This window comes from Mauremys reevesii, linkage group 6, assembly GCF_016161935.1.
Source record: "Mauremys reevesii isolate NIE-2019 linkage group 6, ASM1616193v1, whole genome shotgun sequence".
Classification (NCBI taxonomy): Eukaryota; Metazoa; Chordata; order Testudines; family Geoemydidae; genus Mauremys; species Mauremys reevesii.
The window spans coordinates 67377717-67399517 of NC_052628.1; the positions used below are offsets into that span (position 1 = coordinate 67377717).

The following is a 21801-nucleotide window of genomic DNA, read 5'->3' on the forward strand; positions in this document are numbered from 1 at the left end:
TAATAGCTACCTTAAATCTCCTTTGCTGCGGATTAAGCCCAGTACTTCTTGTTCTACCAGCAGGTCCCCCCTCAGTCTTCTTTTCTCAAGACTAAACTTGCCCAGTTTTTTAAATCTTTCCTCATAGGTCAGGTTTTCTAAACCTTTTATTATTTTTGTATCTCTCCTCTGGACTATCTCCAATTTGTCCCCTTCTTTCCTAAAGTGTGGCATGCAAAATTGGACACAGTACTCCAGCTGGGGCCTCACCAGTGCTAAATAGAGTGGGACAATTACCTCTGATGTCTTAGTACTGCACTCCTGCTAATACACCCCAGAATTATATCCTTTTTCATAGTTGAATCACATTGTTGACTCGTATTCAATTTGTGATCCACTATAACCCCCAGAGATCCCTTTCAGCAGTACTAGCTATTTATTTACCATTTTGTAGTTGTGTGTTTGATTTTTCCTTCTTAAGTGAATTATGTTGTCTTGTTGGATTCAGACCAATTCTCCAATTTATCAAGATGGTTTTGAATTCAAATTCTGTCCTCCAAAGTGCTTGTAACCCCTCTTAGCGTGGTGTCCTCTGAAAATTTTATAAGCATACTCTCCACTCCATTATCCAAGTCATTAATGAAAACATTGAATAAAATCCTGGACCCAGGACTGACACCTGCAGTACACCATTAGATATGCCCTCCCAGTTTGACAGAGAACCATTGATAACTACACTCTGACTACAGTGCTGCAACCAGTTGTGCCCTCCCCTATAGTAATTTCATCTAGATCACATTTCTCTAGTTTGCTTATGAGAATGTCATGTGGGACTATGTCAGAAGTCTTATTAAAATCAATATATATCACAGCTACTGCTTTCCTCCTATCCACTAGGCTAGTAAGCCTGTTGAAGAAGGAAATTAGGTTGGTTTGCCATGATTTGTTCTTGACAAATCCATGTTGGCTATTCCTTGTAACAGCTGTCCTCCAGGTGCTTACAAACTGATTATTCAATCATTTGTTCCAGTATTTTTCCAGGTATTTAAGTTAAGATGACTAATCTGTAATTCCCTGGGTTCTTTTTAATCCCCTCTTTAAAGATAGGTACTGTTTCCCTTTCTCCAGTCTTATGGGACCTCACCTGTCCTCTAGCAGTTCTCAAAGATAATTTATAACAGTTCTGAAATTGTTTCAGCTACTTCCTTAAGTACCATAGGATGAATTTAATCAGGCCCTGCCAACTTAAATACATCTAATGTATCTAAATAGTCTTTACCCTGTTCTTTCCCTGCTTTGGCCTGCATTCCTTCCCCTGTTGTTAATATTGTGTTGAGTATCAGTTCACAATTAACCTTTAGAGAACACTGATGCAAAATAGGCATTAAATACCTCAGGTTTTTTTATGTCATCAGTTATTAGCGCTCCATTCCCGCTAAGTAAATTTTGAAAATTCTAAGGCTATTCCTAGGCTATTTATGGGAAGGAGATGTGATACAGAGATTGATTTTAGGGCTACATTGTACTGGTGGACAGTGGAAGGTTTTCTGTTATGTGACAAAAAAGACGAGATGTGTAAACACAGTTTCCTGAATTGTAGAAGTGGGGAGGGTATGGGACAGGGCTTTGGCGTGTATGTGTAAAATAAGAGACAAGAGTTTTGTGTAACTAACTGGCTTGTCAACGTGGGGAGAATTGGAGAGTCTGTGGAGGTGAAATAGATGCTTACTCTATTTGGGAGGCTGATGCATATAGTGTTTTGATGGGACATAGTGGAAGTAATATGGCTCAATGTCCCTACTAAAGTTGTATTGCATGCAGGTGTAAGTGCTTCATGCATCTGGGTGGAGCGTATGCAGGGAAACACAGGGTATCTTACCTCTTGCATTCACGCACATTTTCTGTGTAAGACATTTCTGTAATTCTCATCACTGAAGTACCTCAGAGCTGAATGCAGTAAATTAGATCTGTATGAGATTGCCCATAGCAGCTGAAAAGCTTACATGTAGAACCCTAAAGTTCTGGACGAAATTCACCTTTGTGCAGAAGGCAAGCACCAATAGTCTATACAATACTTAAGTCCCTGTCCAAGCCCTAAAAATAGGACCTGAGTGGGATTTTTAGTACATGGACCTTGTTACCCTGCTACACAAGTGAAATTTACTCGGTGAAATTTACTTTATACTACAATCTCCACAACACCAGTCTGTAAGCAGTGAACATTTTAAAAGCCAATTAGCAACATAGAGTAAGATGTCATTTATTGTTGCGTACCTATCAACCATGCATATTCGGTACTGCAGAGTTTCAGTCCTGTCACTTTACATTTCTATAATGACAACACTTGCCTGCTGCTTAGACTGTATCTCCCATCTTCAGTCAATGTCTGCATTATCTTCCCCTCATTTTTGGTATAAAGTTCAAGCTTCTGCTCATTTCAAATCACTCTCACCCAATTCTGCCTAGACCTACACGAGCATTTTTCTCCTTTACACGCAAGATTTTCCCAAATACTCAATTTAATGACATTGTCCACTTCCAACTTAGTTCATTATTTGATGCAGCACTTGGAACAGCTTCTCAGTTAATATCTCCAGCTCCTACCTCTTTTCTTTTAGCCCCACCCACCTCCCCATTCTGTGAAGCACTGCAACACTTCAATGGGGCCAGATCATGGGTGAAATCCTGGCCCCATTGAAGTAAATGGCAAAACTTTAATGGGGCCAGGATTTCACTCAACATATCACTATGTGATTTGTATTATATACAGCTTTGGAGAAGCTCAGGCACTAGCCTTGCTGAAAATATTACTTTCTTTTTTAATAACATAATTGTTCTAAATTTTATAAGCGTTTAAAATGGAACAGAATTTAGAAGTCCTACAGCTCACTAGAATCTTGACTACTGTATTTTTCCTCTTCCTGATGTCTTTAATAGTGACAAAACAATGCATGCCTGGCTGAGTGGGTGGCTAACTCCATGCAGACATTGGGTACTACAAGCAGACAGATCCTCAATTGAAATACACACTTTATATATTGCAAAGATACTACTTCATCCTTCTCAGTGCCCTACCACTTCCACATCTAGCATTATGTAGACATGACACACAGAATAATTTCATGAGTTTATATAAATCTCTGCAACTTGCATATCCTTGGTGTAAAGACAAGGAATTAATTAGGAATTGTGTAAGTTTGCTTAATATTCAGGCATATGTAGGTACAGTATGCAAGAGCAATTACATCTTAGCTTTATATTGCTTTTAAAAAGATGCACACGCCATCAGGTTTTGAACTTCACTGCTTAATTGTTGAGTTTCTGATGTTAGGGGCACTGGACAGTTGGAGAATGCATATTGCTATAGCATGCCTGATCTAGTCTTTTTTGTGACCTACTTTTGTCTCTGAATTCTGCAGGCCATAAATATGCAGAATTCAAGATATAAATAAATTACTTTTGACACTAGAACAAGTGCAGTGACTGTGGATGCCAGATACTCAGTGAAGTCATTTTATAAGAATGGTGGGAATTAAATTGACATGCTTGTACGAACAATTCACCCCAGTTTCAGGAACCCTGGCACCAATAAGTTAGAATGGTGCATAATAATGAGAGCCAACTGACCTGTAGAAAAGCTGAGATGCTAGCCCTGGTAGGGTAGGTCATGTGCAGAATATAATTCAATTTAAAAGTATACAAACTCAGTAATATTTGTTTAGAGAAAGCTGTCATTTTGTTTTCCAACTGAAATAATAATGACACATTTAATCTCTGTACCATTAACACACATACACGTTTTCATACAGGATATACAGCTTTCAGTGGTGTTTTAAAAGCAGTACAAATGTGTACCATGCAGAAAGACCACCTCTTAATACTCTTTATGCTGGTGTTAATATGCTAATTCCACCATTCACAGGAAAAAACAAGTGTGTAAACTACCAAATGCTACAACATAAAAAAAGGCAGTTTGACAAAAGTGTGACTTAATTTAAGTGTTGGAGTACTGCAGTAAATGGATATTTTACAAAGACATCAGCAGGTTTCTTTCTTTCCTAGTGGCCTTATATACATATTGAATGGGAGGACAAAACAGAACCCTGGAGACCTTTCATGTCATACTCCTCACCTCTGATGAATTATCCATAATTATCTACTGGGCCCTCTCAAACAGGAGCTAAACCAATCACATCAATATCATTATCTGCAGTATCAAAGGCACCTGAGAGATCTAATACAATCAGGAGGAAGGGTGAGCGGGGGGCCTCGAGCTGGCCAGGTGTGGGCAGGAGGCAGTAAGGGCTGGGGGCAGTGGCTTGCATGGGGAGGCCCTCAGGCTGGCCCCATGTGGTTTTCCCTTTGGGAAAATATGGTCACCCTAATCAACAGCCAACCCAGGTGAGGGAATTCTTCTTTCTTCTGCTTACCTCTCAGTACAGCCCTTATAGCTCTTTAACCTCTCTCACACTCTAGTGGGTTTTTTAAGGTCCTTTTTAATTTGTACACCTCCATCCGTAAGTGAAAGCTTCTGATCACTAACCATGAATTTACAGAATAAGATTAATATTTTAATTAATACATTGTTTAAAACATTTCACTGTTAGTCATTTGGAGCCTGACCAAAGTCCATTGAATTAATGGGTTCCTTTCCATTGACTTCACTGGGCTTTGGATCAGTCCCCTTAGCAAACAGTATCCTAGGCACTTTTTTGGTCTATATTCTCGGATTGGGACAACAAATGTGTAATTTAACTTACAACACTGATTCCTTCTGACTCATAATGTGATGTAGTGCTGAATAATATATGCCTTACATATAGGCTTGGCAGAATTTGATTTTTTTTAAATAATTTTGACATATCCATTTATTTAAGCATTTTTTCTATTTTTATTGATTTAAATTCACAGTTGCACAAAATTATGTGGGTTAAGCATTTTTTAATGTTCAGAACTTTCAGAGTTACTGGAAATTGGGGGAGGAGAGGTGAGGGATTCTGAAAATAATTATAGTAAACTTGATTCAAAAAGTTAACACTTTTATAATGGTTAACTGTAAACATCATGTCAAAATATACAAAGTATATATCCTTAAATCAAACTGATTTCTCAAGCAGCATTTGTTACTTTTCCTATATGTACCTTTTGATTATCAAAATATTTTATCATTTTTAGGTAGGGTGAAATTGACATTTATTGATAATCTAGTCCTTTCAGGACCATACTACCTCCTACTGTGGATTTGTCTCACACACACACACACACACACAGAATAGTGTGGTTTTGTACTTATCAGGCAATTACGTGAGAAAAATAGAAGGGGTTAGAGATCTAGTCTGTCTTAAGGGGTATGGGGAATCACAGTGTAAGTCATGTAAATAATTGTGTTGCAAGCCTCTTTAAATTTAATTATTGAATTAGATAATCACAGCAACACTTTACCACCATCCCCCTCCCACAATTCAAAAAACCAGGGCTGTGGATACAGAATTAGCACTGTCAAAGGTTTCTGTGGTTGTAGCATCACCACTCTTGCAGAGACTAGCAGGCATGCCAGTACTTTTAGTGTCAACATTGCATGTGTTTAATAAAAGAGTTGGTTATATTATACAATAAGGTCTATCCACCTATTTACTCCAGAATATAACCGATTTTGAATATACCCTATAGGCAACTTCTGCCACACAATGCTCAACTGTGAGTACAATTCAGTTTTTGGGGTGCCGACCCAGTGATACTCAACCCAACTACCCCCAAACTAAACCCTATCCATACTAAAATAAGATGCTGGCGACACTGTCCTACCGTGCTAGTTCCCTGCCCCTCGTGTGCACTTTGATCAGCAGGAGTCCTGCCATAAATTACCACCGTATTATGCCGCGGACTAATGGGAGTGGAAGCTGGTGCAGGATTGCCGACCGCAGGCTTTCAAAAATCATGAGTCAGCCCCCGCGGGAGACATCAGATTATGTGACGTGCCATGTGATTTTCACAAAGGCTGGGCGCCCTGTATTTGCCAGATGGGCTTTGAACTTTGGGTTTCACGCTTTGAAGCTTGAGTCTGCAACGGCAGGAAACCCTATTTCAATGGAAGCGTTTGCAGTGAATCATCCGCCAGCACGACCTGGGGTTTCAACCCTTTACTAGAGCAACGCCCGCCGCTCCCCGCCCTGTGCTGCCGGGGGGGGGGGGGGGTGTCGCAGTTCCCTCCATCCATCCCCAGGCAGGGGGTCAGACGCTGCTTTGCCGGGGAGCCTGGGCACAGCCCGGCCGCCTGCGGACTGAGCAGCGCGAGCGCAGCGCCCAGCCCGGCCCGGCGCAGCAGCCGCCTCTCAGCGCTCCTCGCGCTATGGAGCCTAACCGGGCTCCGGCGTCCTAGGCGGCAACGGCGGAGGCAGCAACCCGCACTCCGCCGACCCCCACGGCGCGCTGCTGACTCAGGGCGCGTGCGCACAACAAAACACGTGCATCGTGCGCCGGCAGGAAACTGTTCGTCCGGCCTCCCGATTCAAATGTCGCGAGAGTTAAAGAGCACGACCCATAGGATGCCGCTTGCACGATCTTCCTTGAGTGACCGTTCTGTGGTCCAATAGGAATGTGGCAGTGAGGGCATCCGCGATTCTGTGGGCGATCCCGCCTCTCGCAATTCCTGCTGCCCTGGCAAGAGCTCAGTCAGTGTTTGTGAGGAGCGAGCGCGTAGCAGTGAGTGAGAGCGGGGGAGGCGGTGCTACCCCCCCCGCCCCCCGCCATGGCCTGGGCCGCCACCTCCCCGGCGGACAAGGAGAGGTAACGACACCCGCGCGCGGGGGCAGCCCCTGTTTGAGGCACCTCGGGGCGGCTGCGGCTCCCGCGCTGCTCGGTCGCTCTGGCCCCTGCGTCGGTGGGCTGGGAGGAGGCGCTGGGGCTCCTCTGCCCGCGGCCCGCACTCGTCCTATAGGCCTGGTCCCCCGGAACAGGCCCCGGGCGGATGGGCGCTGCCCCCGGGCGGCTCCTGTCCCGCGCTCCCTGCCTATGGAAGGGCGATGGGACCCACCTGCTGGGCGAGCGGGTGACAGCTGCGTGCGGGGCTGGGCGCCACCGCGCTCCGGGGGGTGGAAACGTGTGTGGGGCTGAATAGGGGGCGCGGTGTAACGAAGCGGTCCAGCGTGGAGCGGGCGATAGATGGCAGCAGGCGGTGTGTACACTTAGGCCCAGACAGTGTTGAAGTCAGGCCCTCAGAGCTAGCACAGGCGACCTTACATCTGTCCCCTTGGGCGGATACGTTATGCCACAGCCCCTGGTTACATAGTCACAGAAATACCCCCACCCCACCCCCGGACCTGCCAGTGCCTCATTCAGTGAGCAGGATGGGATGTGCTCACTTGGGGAGACACTATTCAGTATTTTGTTTTCTCCCTATTGTTCAGTGTGCGGCCCTAGGCCTTATGTGCTGTACACTATTCAAATCCTACTCTGTTAATTTTCTCATGGGCTTTTCTATGGGATTATCACTACAGTGTCAGAGTGTTTCATAGAGATTAATTTTATCTTTGCAATACTCTTGTGAGGTGAGGGGGTGATGATATTCTCATTTTACCCCTGGTGAACTGAGGCACAGAGACTGGAAGATGAAGAGTATCCACTAATTTTAGGTGCCTGGGACCTGTTTTTTTTCAGGATACTTAGTGTTATATAGCACTCTATATATTCAAGCACAGATCCCACTGACACCTGTTGCAGTTGTGAGTGCTCGGCATTGAGTCCCAGGGTCTCAATTTGGGCACCCAGAAAATGAGGAACAAACAACTTGTGACAACCTATGAAAGGCTGGGTTTAAGTGACTTGATAAACATCACACAGGAACTCTGTGGTAGCATAAACGCCGACTCCGTGGGTGCTCTGGGGCTGGAGCACCCACCAGTTGCCAAGCTCTCATCGCCTCCTTCTCTGACCCCCAAAATGCCACATCCCCACTCCTCCCCCTCCATCCCAGCGCTCCCTGCCTAACAGCTGTTTGGCGGCACTTACGACTTTCTGGGAAGGAGGGGGATGCAGCATGCTCAGGGGAGGAGGTGGAGAAGAGGCAGGGACTTAAGGGAAAGGAGTGGAATGGGGTTGGGGCTGGAGTGGGAGAAGGCAGGGTGGGTGGGTACTTTGGGGAAGGGGTGGAATGGGGGTGGGGCCAGAGGCGAGCACCCACTGGATAGATGGGAAGTCAGCGCCTATGTATGGCAGTGACATCTAATCCAGAGCAGTATTCATCTACCTTAATCATGTGAACCATCTTTCATCTTCCTGCTGTCTGCTGCCTCATTTACTACATATTTTCCAATTTTGGTGACAAATAAGGCGGGAATTCTGCAGAAAACAGTCTCCTTTACTACACATCCCTGATTCATTTCTTGAGCTCAGTCTATCCATCCTGTGCACTGAATGAGGTATGGGTCCTGTGGCAAAAATAGGAGTTGTACATTTAAAGATAATGCATATGCGCAAGGGGGCTGAATCAAGGTTGTCCAGGCAACGTTAATTCAGGCATGTCCTAATTTTTGAATGCTTGATTTTGCAACCTTAATAATGTTCTTTTATTGTCATTTGTTGTATGCAGTTGCCTAGGTTTTAAAAAAAGCAAACTGAAAAAACAAACTCCATCATGTAGCATCATACTGATAGCTATATGGTTCATCATCAGGGTTGAAACCTTTAGATTCACTCCATGTACCTCTGTCACTGGACTAATTGATAAAAATAGTAGGTTGTCGTTCTCTGTGTAGATCAGCACTAGAGGTGGAGGGAGAACGCACTTTGCCAATAGGTTTCCCACGTATTTGCATAGATGCTTAGCCCCATCATTCCCAGTTCTCCCTCTTCTGCTCCAATTCTGGCAGTGTCATATAATGGGAAAAGTCTGGCAATTTCAATATAATCATCAGTGTAGAGAAGATTAGTAAGGAATTCCTGTTTACTCTTTAATAATGCTCGAATTTAGGTTTCCAAATGAAATTGGAAAATGACAAATTAAAACTAACGATTTTTTGTGTGGTTTGTTTGTTTTTGGATAATTAGACAGTGGAGTTATCTGTTGCAAGATATCAAACTCTGGAGCTTAGCAGGATTTAGCAAAGGAATTGATTTTTTTTATAATAGCTTTCAGAGCTGCTTAAAATAGGACAAAGTTGTAAGGGATATAAAAACTCATGCTTCGGGATTTTAGCTAGCCACTAACCTAGTATTAGGGAGACTCTCTCCCTATGGTTATTCCATCATTGTCCACGGTGTGGTTTTTTGCATCTTTCCCTGAATTGTCTGGTACTTTCACAATCTTGCAGTTGTACTAGATATACCAAATCAGACCATTGGTTTGACAGTTTCCAAGTTTTAGAAGTTGGTATTCCTTTGGTTTTTTATGTGCTTTAGAAGATATTACAAAAGCTAGTATTTTCAGAACTTATATTACCTTTTTTTTTTTTTAGATTCATCTGCATCTATCCAGCATACTTAAATAACAAGAAGACAATAGCAGAAGGAAGAAGAATACCTATGGACAAAGTAATTTGTGGTGGCATGGGAAAACTAAGTTTTATTTCACGATAGCTTGGAGGGAGTTTGGGAAGGAACTAACAATTGTGGACAAGGCTACTTAAGTTTTTTTGATGAGAAGGGGAGGAAATGTGGTGATTGAATTCTGAAATATATTTGAAGACTGACCATTGGTGTCAAAATGTGAATTCAGTATGGGAAAGGCTGGTTTCAGAACCTCTTATTGTCACATGAGCAAGACTCAAACACATCAGCTGGGAGAGACTGGATGCAACCTTGAAAATCTCTGGAAAACTTACTAGTACAAAATCTTCTTGCCCATCCTTGCAGTGATGAGGGAAACAGATACTAATCACCTGGGCAAGAAGGGTTTTGTAAGGCTGCCTTAATAATTTGCTTGTAATTGGATTATCTAACTAGTTTAGATGTGGGTGTTTTGCACTATTGTTTTGACCCTAGAGGCTCCCTGTAATATCAAGGATTATGGGAAATAGAACACATTTGAGTCACTGTCTGTAGTGTACCATTTCTTGTCTGTTACATCTGTGTCTACAACTAGTGCTTCAGGATCCAATAGGAGCCCAGCTGATAGTGGAATAGACACATAGTACATGGCTTACAGAGAAGTGATTAAGCAATGATTACTAAAACATCCATATTCTCCATATACTTTCTTAGACGTTTTTCCTGTGATAGCAAAAAGTCAGTTGTTTTAACTTGAACTAGTAGGTAACTCTGTTACTTGAGTGATCAGGCCTTACATCTCTGATAACTGATGCCCTGGCCTTCTGTTCCTTTCTCTTCAGTCTCTAGCTGAATCCTTGGCAAGAGATGCCTATCACTAAGTCAATACTGTCTTAGTTTCTCAGTCTGTAACTGAGGCCACACACACACACACACACACACCCACACACACACACACACACACACACACACACACACACACACACACACACACACACACACACACACACACACACACACACACACACACACACACACACACACACACACACCCCAGGTCTCTGAGCCTGGTCGTATAAACTCAGGCTTGTGCTACAGGCTAAAATAGCAGAGTAGACATTCCTGCTTGATCTGGAGCCCGGCTCTGAAACCCACCGAGCACAGTGTGTCTCAGAGCTCAGGCTCCAGCCCAAGTGAGAACGTCACACAAGCCCAAGTCTGTAGGCCCAGGCTCTGAGACTCATTGCTGCAGGTTGGTGTTTGGGTCTAGGGTTTTTTTTCCCCCCATTCTAATTGCATAAGCCACACATAAAGACATCTCTTACTCCTATCTCACTCCAAAGAAACCAAAATTGTTTTTCTAAAGTACTAACTCTGTCCCCACTTCTTCCTGGGTTCCTGCCGAGGCCATGGGTTCAAACATACAGCTAATGTTTGAACCCATGCTTCTTCTTTCCTCTCCTTTGGTGCTTTGTTCCTTTCTTTCTGCTATATTCCAGGAAATGTACATGCATTGGCCTGCTAAACCCAGGGTTGTGAGTTCAATCCTTGAGGGGACCACTTAGGGATCTGGGGCAAAATCAGTCCTTGGTCCTGTTAGTGAAGGCAGGGGGCTGGACTCGATGACCTTTCGGGGTCCCTTCCAGTTCTATGAGATAGGTATATCTCCATAAATTATATTCTATTACATAAGTGGAGAAGCAAGCTGATCTGTTTTCCCTGATCCATCTTTGTGCCCTTCCTTTCCCTGACTGCTGCTTCCCCTGAGGAATTTCAGGAGCTCATCCAATCAACACCTAATTACTGTGGCTTTTTTTCTCAGTAGTAGAATAATTTTTTTTAAAAAGGCAATGTAGTAATTTAAAACATTATTTTAATAGGCCATTGAAAATCCCACATCTACAGAAATCCAAGATGTATGTGCAGCAATTGGACTCAATGTGCTTGTAGAGGTAATGTGAAACTTTATGAATACATTAAAGACTTATTTTTAAAAAAAATTAAAAAATGCTTTAGAAAAACCATTGTCATGTAAACTTATCAACCAAGTCCTCTGATTTCTTTGAATATAAGTTATCTTAATACTTAAGGGGATGTTGGAAAAATTGGAGAGAGTACAGAAAAGAAATTTAAAAATGGGAGGGCTAGAGAAAACGCCTTACAGTGATAGACTTAAAGAGCTCAATCTGTTTAGCTTATCAAAAAGTACATCATGAGTTTTCTTGATTAGTGTCTAAGTACCTTTATGGGGAGAAAATACAGGTACGAAAGGGCTCATTAACCTATTGGAGAAAGGCATAACAAAAAACAGTGCCTGCAAGCAGGGCCGTCCCTAGGTGGGTGCGGGGCCCGGGACAAATCAGCCTTCCTGCTAGTCTCCTTGTGCCCACGCAGCCGCTATTCACCTCGTCATCCCGCCCGCCTACCCGCTAGTCTCCTTGCTGTCCATCCGGCAGCCCCCTTCCCCGCGCCTGACCGCAGCTCTCCTCGCCATCTTCCCGCCCGCCTGCATCCTCACCCCCTTCCCACTTTCCCCTCACGTCCCCGTTCGCTTCCTCATCCCTCCTGCCTCACCTGAATATCGGGACAAATAGTGTCCCGATCGTACATTGGTCCGGACGTGGGACAAAGGGCTAAATATCGGGACAGTCCTAATTTTATCAAAGCACAGGTCCCCGGGCAGTCTCTCTGATTCACACTACCCAAGGGACAGCTCTGGCTGCAAGATGAGGCCAGACAAATTCAAATTAGAAATTAGGCACAATTTTGTTAACATTGAAGGTAATTAGCCATTGGGACTAACTAGTAAGAGAAGTGATGGATTCTCCTTCTCTTGGCATCTTCACATCAAGACTGGACACCTTTCTCAAAGATATGTGTTGGCCAAGTATAAGTTATTGGGCTTCATGCAGGGGTAACTGGGTGAAATTCTAGTCTGACCTCCAATATGTCACAGGTCATAGATGTCTCTTTTGGAATTAAAATTCTGATAGTTTAACCGCGTTGGCACTTAAAGTGCAGTTTGACAACAGAAAAGAGTATTTACTCCAGTACCTTACATTTACAGTATTCATTTTTAGGTTAAACTTATATCCTCATAAAAAGACTTAGGGTTTTCATCAATAAGATCTTCCTTTTAATGTATGCATTCAGATACCCTGACAGCATCAGCCAAGTCACTAGTCATAATTAAATATGAAGAGATTTTTTCTGAGAAATAAAGAACACTTCAGTTATTCTCTGGCACATGAAATGCCGATTAATATAAAATATAACCAGTAGTACCATAAAACTTGCTCATTCGGGTACGAATTTTGCCAGCGCCATCTTAAATTTTCATAAATCAGATTTTTTCTTTAATCTGTACAATCAACGTTGCTAGCATTATTGTAACAAAAATTGGAAATTAAGTTGACAGTGATATATTTCAATACATATATACCTTTATCATTATGCTTTCAGTGAACTGTCTGTATTTTTTTTTATCCCTTGGAGACACACAACTATTGACTTACTTTTGTAACAGGAGCAAAGCCAAATAAAAGAGAGGAAGAATCTTTACTAGGAATTACAAAGGGTTTCAGAACTTTCAAGTGAGCATCACATTTTTCAGTAGCAAAAATTTTTAAGAATTGGTGCGTTAGATTGGTTTCATCAGCATCTTCGGGAAAATTTAAAACATTAGTTGTTTGAAAGGAACTGTCAAGTACCTCTATCTTATGATGATTGCAGTAGTCCTCTATAGCCTTAGACTCTGTGAATCTCTGATGCGTATAGACATTCCCTGGCCTAGACCCAGTGTGTTGGATAGGAGTTATAAAAGTTATCCACCTGGGGAAGAGTTCTTCAGCTGTGCTGGCTGCGTAAGACAGCCTATGGCTCTCACATGTCAAGCATGGGAAGTATGATGGAGATAGGGCCATAGCACTGTGTTGTGGAGCTGCTCAGAGGCATCCCACATGGGACTGTTCTAACTTTATCTGCCTAAATTATGCCAGGGGCGGTTTCAGTGCTCGAACTACCCAGAATCTCAAGGATTTTAAAGCCACCTTTGCCCCAGGCTTTGAATGTGCAGGATGCAATCTTCCCTATTGTCTTGAAGAATGTCAAAGGTTTAGATCTTTCCCCTGTGTCTAGATGACACTTCCCTCAGTATTCTGTATAGATTGCTTAAATGATGCCACCTTCATTTCTAAATTACAAAATTCTAACACAAAATTGACAAAACCTTAATCAGATTTATCAAAATGCAGTGCTGATAGAGCACTGAGATGTAATGTTTCATACTCCTTTCAGATAAGCCACACACTCTGATAGAAGTTATCTCTGGAACTTTGGGAGCAGTGACTTTATCAGGATGTTTAAATACAAATAGGTATGCAGCTAATTTACAAATAATTAATTTTCCTCTCATAACTGCTAGTACGTTCACAGCGCAATTAACAATCATTAAAATGTGTTGTTTTTTTTAAATCTAAACGAAACTTACACAGAAAATAGACAAACACAAATAAATAATTGATGGTAATGTCTGTTTAAAGATAAAATCTTAATTATATTCTTCAGTAAATGTAGTAATACACATTGTCATACTTGAATTCTAAGCCCTCTAAATGGTTTCCATATATCATAGACTCAGGGTTTTTGTTGTTTTAAGGTCAGAAGGGTTCATTAGAGCATCTAGTCTGACCTCCTGAATGTCACAGGCCATTAAATTTCACCCAGTTACCTTGTATTGAGACTAATAACTAGGGCTTGGCTAAAACACATCTTGATTTGAAGTCTCCAAGAGATGGAGAATCCACCACTTTCCTTTGTAGCTTGTTCCTCTGGCTAATCACGCTCACTATGTGGGTTTTATTGTTTTTTTTAATTGTGCCTAATTTGAATTTGTCTGGCTCTAACTTCTAGCCATGTGTTCTTGTTATGTCTTTCTCCACTGGATTATGGATCTTTTTATTACTCAGCACTTTCTCCCCATGAAGGTTCTTAGACACTGTTATCAAGTCATCTTTCAATTTTTTTGATAACCTAAAATCAGACTTCTGAAAGGGGTACCATAGTCTGGAAAGGTTGAGAACCACTAAGCTAAACAGATTGAGATTTCACAGGCATTTTCTCTAGTTCTCAAATCATTTTTGTGGCTTTTTTTCTTCACCCTCTTCAATTTTTCCACATCCTCTTTAAAACGTGGACATCAGAACTGACAGGGTATTCCAGTATTTGTCTCACCAATGCTAAAATCACCTTCATACTCACTTCTCCCCTCCATGTTCAGTTGTCTGTCCACAACGATTTTTAATTTTTTTTCAGTCACTGCTTTCCATGATGCAGTCCCCCGTTTTGTAGGTGTGGCCTGTGTTTCTTGTTCCTACATGTATAACTTTGCATTTGGCTATATTAAAATGCCTTTTGTTCAGATGGGCCCAGGTTACCAAGTGATACAGATGGCTCTATATGACTGTCCTGTCTACATCATTATTCATCTCTTCACCAATCTTTGTGTCATCTGTAAATTACTTTTATCAATATGTCTTCAAACCCTCTCTGGTTTTGTGCTGTATGAATTAATCGCTTCTCGGCCTTATGGCTGAGGGGTGAAAACATTTTCTGAAGAGAAATCTGGGTGAGGATAACTATTCTGCTTCCTTTGAAAGAATGTTCTTCTCCAGTGTTTTAACAGTATTCACTTCATCCTCACTAATCCAACCCACACCTAGATTCCCTTAACTTCTGAAATTTTGTTCTGAAGTTATTTAGTATACATACCGCTGGGTTAGTTGTAAAATTCAGAGTATGATCATATTTTCCCAATAAGCATGTGTGACTGTTCACTTTCAAAGCATGTACATAAAGTCTACATGGCTGTGACACCTCCCTCAAAAAGGTGTACATCTATGAGCAGTGTTCACTGGTTATGGGCATTTTAGTACATAGCCATTTTAAATTCATATTTCTTTAATATTTGATGCTTATCTTATAAAATGCCTTTCTGCCTCTTAATCTCTAGTTTAACTATGTTGTTCTTTTTTCCACTTGCTAGAAGAACAAGTTGTACCCTAGAGAGTGGAACCGTGATGTGCAATATAGAGGCAGAGTGCGAGTTCAGCTCAAGCTGGAAGATGGCAACCCATGTTTACCTCAGTTTCCAACACGTGAGTGGAGTATTTGTTGAGGGGGTATATGCAGTGAGAAAACTTGGGTAACTATATATTCTTACCTACTTAGAAAAAGTTAGGGTCTGTTGCCATAGTGTCAGGCTGTTTGTGTCTCCCATGCTAATGTAATTGTGACCAGTCTGTTTAAAACATTAATAGAGAACTTTGGCATTATGCATTTTAGATCCTACCATTTGAAACATTTGGCCACTATAAGCCATATAAACTGGTAGCTAAATGAGATGAGCCTGTTGTGAGGAAGTGATTCTGTTTTAGAGTACAGTCTTCAGTCCTGTTTTTCCTTAGATGGTGCTTCATTCTCACTTTAAAAATTGGGAATTGAACATTCTTTTGGGCACACTGGGTGACTACTGTCTCCAACAAAGCAGCAGTGCTACTTTAGTGTACTGTGTTGTAGTAGAAGGTTTCTCTCCAAAAACAAAACAAAAATCTGCTTTAAAACTACTGTATTTCACTTAGTCTTTTCTTGTGTATACTGTTGTCATACCTCTGTTAAATTTCAATGCAGTTGATAAATTGATGTAGTAATCCTGTTTGATATTGCAATTTTCTGCCTAAAATGCTCATAGGAAATCTAAAATACTAACTGGCCTAACTAAAGAAGCCTTGTTAATGTTGACAGGTAAGTGAGGAATTAGTGTGCAGAAACGATAGGGGCAAAGACTAATCTACAGGGTGGGAGAACGAAAGTGCTGGAAACTATAAAGTTCCATTGATGGTATGATGGCCTCATGAGCACTACTGATCAGAAGGGGAAGCTAGAGCCTTGGAGTCTTCTGGTGGGAGCAAATAGTTGGATCAGCATCTTGCTCCCCGTAGCATGTTTTGGTTGTCCAGCCATTTGTCCTTCTGAAGTCCAAACTAGCCCCAGATTGTTACAATATTAGCACGCCAAGTCCATATAAACAGAAGGCAACGTGGTGGCTTTTTTGAGGCTTGGTCTTCTCCTGCATTGTTACCAGTGAAGCGAGTAACTGCTATGGGGAAGTAAGGTGAGGGGAGGGGGCTGCACCTCATTGTCTGTCTGTGCAAGCTAGTCAGCGGTTCTCAAACTGTGCGTCGCGACCCCATTTTAATGGGGTCGCCAGGGTTGGCATTAGACTTGCTGGGGCCAAAGCCCGAGCTCCACCACCCAGGGCTCAAACCCAAGAGTGCTAGGGCTCAGGTTACAGGCCCCCTCTGGTTTGGCCCCTGCCTTGGTTGGTGGGGCTGGGGCTTTGGCCCCCATGAGGGACGGTGAGGCTTGGGAAGGCTCAGGCTTCAGTCCCCCCTCCTGGGGTCGTGTAGTAACTTTTCTTGTTAGAAGGGGGTCACAATGCAATGATGTTGGAGAACCCCTGAGCTAGATCATAATCTGATTAATAAAGAGCAACTCGATTCCTTGATTAGGTCCAAAATTACTGTGACTTTTCTCTAGGCTTGCTCTGGATTCCATTAATTCTAATGATTCAGTTTAAAACTGTTCTGCACAAGTTCCCCCAGCAAGCACTGAGTGCCCTACTTCAGAGAGCACTCAGTATCCCACCAATACAGGGGAAAGAAGCAGAGCTGGGACTTTGTATCCAACTTGACAGGGGTTCCAGGTAGGCCCTAACATTAGCTAGGGATTCTAATGTTCAGAGTGTTACAAATGTTCATATAAATTAACCCTTGCCTTTTGTTTCTAGGTAAATCAGTGATGCTGTATGCAGCAGAAACAATTCCCAAACTGAAAACAAGGACACAAAAAATGGGAGGTAGTGACCAAAATCTCCAGCCAGGAGAGGGAGGCAAAAAAGGCAAAGGGAAGAAGAAGAAGTGAGCCTGTCACTGACATAATTGTTACTTTATATAGTCATTCTACGACAAATATGGATGGACGTTACCATTTGTGAATCTGAACTGAGATACGAAAACAAGAAAACTGGTGAAGCTGTACAGAATTGTCTTCAATTTTTTACTGAAATGGAAAGCATGTACTGTGCCTGCCATTGTGTATCAGTATTCACAGAACTCCCAAAACCAAAGGTAGCAGCTAGTTTTAAAAGTTACAAACAATGTAGACAATTTGAGGGTGGAAACATGATTCTTTTCATGGATAAATATGCAGTTGTTTGGCTTTCAAAATAAAAACAAAGCCTATTTTGTGCAGACTGGATATTTGAAGTTGGTTGCCTTAGTACAAAATGTATCTATGCTGATAAAGATAAATGTGTCTCAAGTCTGGACCCTATATATCACTGTACTAAGAAAATTTACAAAGAAGTTATCATTACTCTGTACATTTCACTTTTTAATCATTCACAAATGTTAAGTCTAATAAAGGTGGCAAAAACAAATTTTGAAAATCCAATTGTATAAAATACTTTAGTCGGAGCTTCATCATTGTTTTTTCCCCCAGAGGCCTATTTGAAGAGAAGATATGTTCTACATCTCACTCCATTAAAAGCTTGTGGCTGGCTGCATTCTACTGTGGGATAAGATGTCACGGACTCTCGTATGCTGCCATATATATGAGAATGGGCTTACTGACTTTAATGTTCTTTCCTCTTTAAAAAGTACCATCTATCTTCATTCTTACAATTAGATATAGGAAACACAACTTTATTAATCTCATCATATACAAATATCTGTTTTGTTTTATTTTATTAGAGGTGTGTATTGCCTTGGTCGGGAAAAGTTCACTTGGTGCAGAAGCTTAAGCTGATCTGGATTCATCAGCTGTGGGGTGTAGGATAGAATATGGAAGACTCTTGGAAGGAAGGGCTTCGCAGAGAGTAAAAAATGCACTTTGTAAGCTCCAGAGGAAGAGATGGTTTGTGAGCACGAAGGGGGAGAGATTGTAGAGGAAAGAGCAGAGGCTGTTCAATAAGGGATCTCATGTAGGTCTTTTTCCTCCACTTACATGTTAAGTGAACCTCCAGGTTTATTAAATAATCTTTCTGTCTCTGTTCAGGAGAACTCTGTAAAAGTGAATATAGTTCTGGTTAATGTGTTTACAGGCACTGGAAACTGATCAGTTTTATTTATATACCTGTACGTAAATTGTGATATTTAGGATGATATTCTTCTCTTCCCTCCTGCATGTTTTCCCTGACATGCATCTTTTATGTGGTAGCTGTTTAAGCAGTATTAAAATGTATGGAGTGTTAGATTTGACTGTGATGGATTATAAAATCACAAGGATATGCTCACTTAATTTCAGTTCTTACCTCACTGACCTTGCAGTCCATCTCAGCCAGGGTTACTAACACGTGTGTATTCCACTGTGAGGAATCAAAAAGCCTGGTTGTGGGGGAGTTTTAATTCTGGACAGCATAAAGACAAGCCCCACAAGAATTTCAGAGGGTGATCTTCAACTTTTATTAAAACATAGCTAATGTATGATATACCATGCAAAACAATGTGAGTGTCTCCAATTTGACTCATTAATGTAGTATTGAGGGTTTTGGGTTTTTTTAAAGCTGCTTACAAAAAATACATAAAGCACTGGCTCTGAAAAGTGGAATGACAGTTGTTTTATGGTAGGTTTTGACACTGGGTTTGGAAAATTTGGGAAAGTAGATGCTATATTATGCACTTGCTATACAGTCATTGCTTTTTCTGTTGTAAGCAGTTGAAATACAACTAGGTATTTAGTGTGACAGCTGATTAGTATTTTCTCTATGGGGTAAAGTGTATGCTAGGACATTCTCTGTCGTGAAGATATAGCTATAGTATCTTACTTAGAGTCTCCATGCAGATCTTAGTTTTTATATTACCTGTTTCTGCTGCTCTGTAATTCAGTGTCTTGATAGCTCTTTGGATATCTTACCTGCAGGTGGCATGGGGAATTACTGACACTTTCTGGAATCAGTGCCAGTGGAGTGGCTGTTACTTTGGGCAATCTGGACTGATAATACTTAATTTCCTATATAGTCTTCTAATTGGGAACATAATTATTTTTCTGTAACAGTTGAAATCTGTCATGACTACTCTTAGATTTTGCACAACTGCAAAGGGTGAGAATTTTCACTTACTAACTACACAATACATACTTACACATTAATTACACTGTTTCATCCTTGTTGCAGCTGAGCAAATTCAAAAATTCATGACAAATCTAGAGTCGGATAGCCAAAGGTGCTATGGAGTTCATCCAGGGTAACAGGGCAATAACTCACAAGGCTAGCTGCAGTAAAGGGGCCTGAAGGCCACAGAAGGAAATCAGTTTGGGGGGGGGGCATGATGTGGTTATTTTAAAACTTTGAGTTATAGAGGCTCTTTGTGTGAGCCATGCATGCATAATCTACTGTGAATTATTCTTGGAGAATCTGTTTGTAAACATACATTGAGATTTCCAAAAGTAACGGTTAAAGAAAGAAGCTGCATCTATACTGAATGCTTGAACTTCTTGAACTGATGGAAGCCTTACCACATGAATGCTATGTGGTTGGGACACTGTAGGTGTATGTCTGGCTGAGCAGGATGATGGTAAACATGGGGTGCATTCAGTGGCATGCTCTCCTAGGCAGTGGCAAATGTGGCAGGGATTATTACTTTAGTCACTGTTAACTTCCATTCTGTACTTTATACGTCTCTAGAAAGGGTGAGGTTGTGCAATTGCAATGGGGGAGTGAATGGCAGTATAATTACACGGCATGCTAGAAAGGAAGAGGGGAGACATGGCATTTGTGCCCCAAATACTGGGGCTCAACACTGTGCTATACCTTCTTCCCCCCTCCTGGTAGCTCCTGTCCACTGTTGAGGGATTGACTTTGGTTTTCTGCAAAATGAAAGCCCCAGGAACGTTGTCCCTCCTGCACGTAACTTTCTAAGAGGGAAAAAAAGATAATCTGTCATCAGGGTTTTGATAAGTAAAGGCTAAGTGAGCTTCCTACCTAATTATCCTTGTGAACAAAACTTGAATGTTCAAATTTAGGCAATTGGTATTTTAAAAAATGTATGCGGTTAAATACTGATCGGGTGTGCATCTACTGTTCATAGTGGCCAAGAGTACAATTCAACCTCTATTTTGGTGTACTGTCAGGATAAATAAAAGCATTTTAATTACATTGCCACCTTGGTTATTAAATGCAGTAAATATGTAGTAAAAACAAAATTAATTCATGGTGAGATGGATACTTTGCAATGACCATACTGTAATGCTTTCACAGAGGTGGCTGACTTCATAACCCCCTAAACTGATTTGATTAAATAAAACTACCAAAACATTGTTCAAAGTTGCTAGGTACAAAACTGGCTGCACCTTTCAGAGGGGGTAGCTGTGTTAGTCTCTATCAGCAAAAACAACGAGGAGTCCTTGTGGCACCTTAGGCCCTAAACAAATTTATTTGGGCATAAGCTTTCGTGGGCTATAACCCACTTCAGCAGATGCATGGAGTGGAAAATACAGTAGGCAGGTATAAATATACAGCAGAAGAAAAGATGGGAGTTGCCTTGTCAGTGCTAATGAGGCCAATTCAATTAGGGTGGATGATGTGGCTCATTTCCAACAGTTGACAAGAAGGGGTCAATATCAGCAGAGGGAAAATTACTTTTTGTTGTGCTAACAAGAAATTGCAGAACTGGAATTAATTTGTAAACTTGACACCATCAAATTAGGCCTGAATAAAGACTGGGAGTGGCTGGGTACCTGAGTATTGTATTTTCCAATCCATGCATCTGATGAAGTGGGTCATAGCCCACCAAAGCTTATGTCCAAATAAATTTGTTCGTCTCTAAGGTGCCACAAAGACTCCGCTTGTTGTTTTGGCTACACCTTGTACCTTGTGTGTGAAGACAAGTTTAACATGAGTGATCCAACCACCATAAATTGTTTCAGGAGCATCTTAAAGTTAAAATTTGACCCTTCTTTCTGTGAGTTGAAACAGATTGGCCTGTAATTTTCTGGTCTCTAGGCTTCAGTTTTGAACAACTTTGCAAATACTAAGAGCTGTAAAAGACAGCAAAGGCATCGGACTGTTAGAGGACACTGATCCTAAAATCTACTGGTCTTTTTGTTTGTTTTTTTCTCCTTTCCCATGACATCCCTCTCAGGCAGAATGGAAATTTCAATAAACATGCTCCACTCATTGTATGTAATGGAATCTCAGACTCTCCTAGCCTTCAACAACAACTTCTCTTAATAAATATTTGGAATAAAATGTCAGTCACTACAAAAAAATACAGTGAAACTTGG

General features: G+C 41.5%; 1 protein-coding gene across 2 annotated transcripts; it reads left to right on the top strand.

Moving 5' to 3' along the window:
* The first annotated feature begins 6589 nt into the window (after positions 1–6589).
* SRP19 (signal recognition particle 19) lies at positions 6590–17973 on the top strand. Of its 2 annotated transcripts, none has more exons than XM_039545897.1 (5): positions 6590–6765; positions 9432–9507; positions 11343–11414; positions 15506–15617; positions 17309–17973. In XM_039545897.1, exons 1-5 carry the CDS (start codon positions 6728–6730, stop codon positions 17440–17442), a joined length of 432 nt encoding a protein of 143 aa, XP_039401831.1. In that variant the 5' UTR covers positions 6590–6727; the 3' UTR covers positions 17443–17973. The 2 variants fall into 2 exon arrangements, with proteins under 2 accessions (XP_039401831.1, XP_039401832.1); XM_039545898.1 differs by lacking the exon at positions 6590–6765 and adding an exon at positions 8377–8396.
* The last annotated feature ends 3828 nt before the right edge of the window (positions 17974–21801 follow it).

What these genes read in the sequence shown, in the direction of transcription:
- SRP19 (XM_039545897.1), top strand. Translation starts at nt 6,728, where the DNA reads ATGGCCTGGGCCGCCACCTCCCCGGCGGACAAGGAGAG. An exon ending in TCCCCGGCGGACAAGGAGAG is followed by an intron (nt 6,766 to 9,431) that starts GTAACGACACCC and finishes TTTTTTTTTTAG; the next exon opens with ATTCATCTGCATCTATCCAG. An exon ending in GACTCAATGTGCTTGTAGAG is followed by an intron (nt 11,415 to 15,505) that starts GTAATGTGAAAC and finishes TCCACTTGCTAG; the next exon opens with AAGAACAAGTTGTACCCTAG.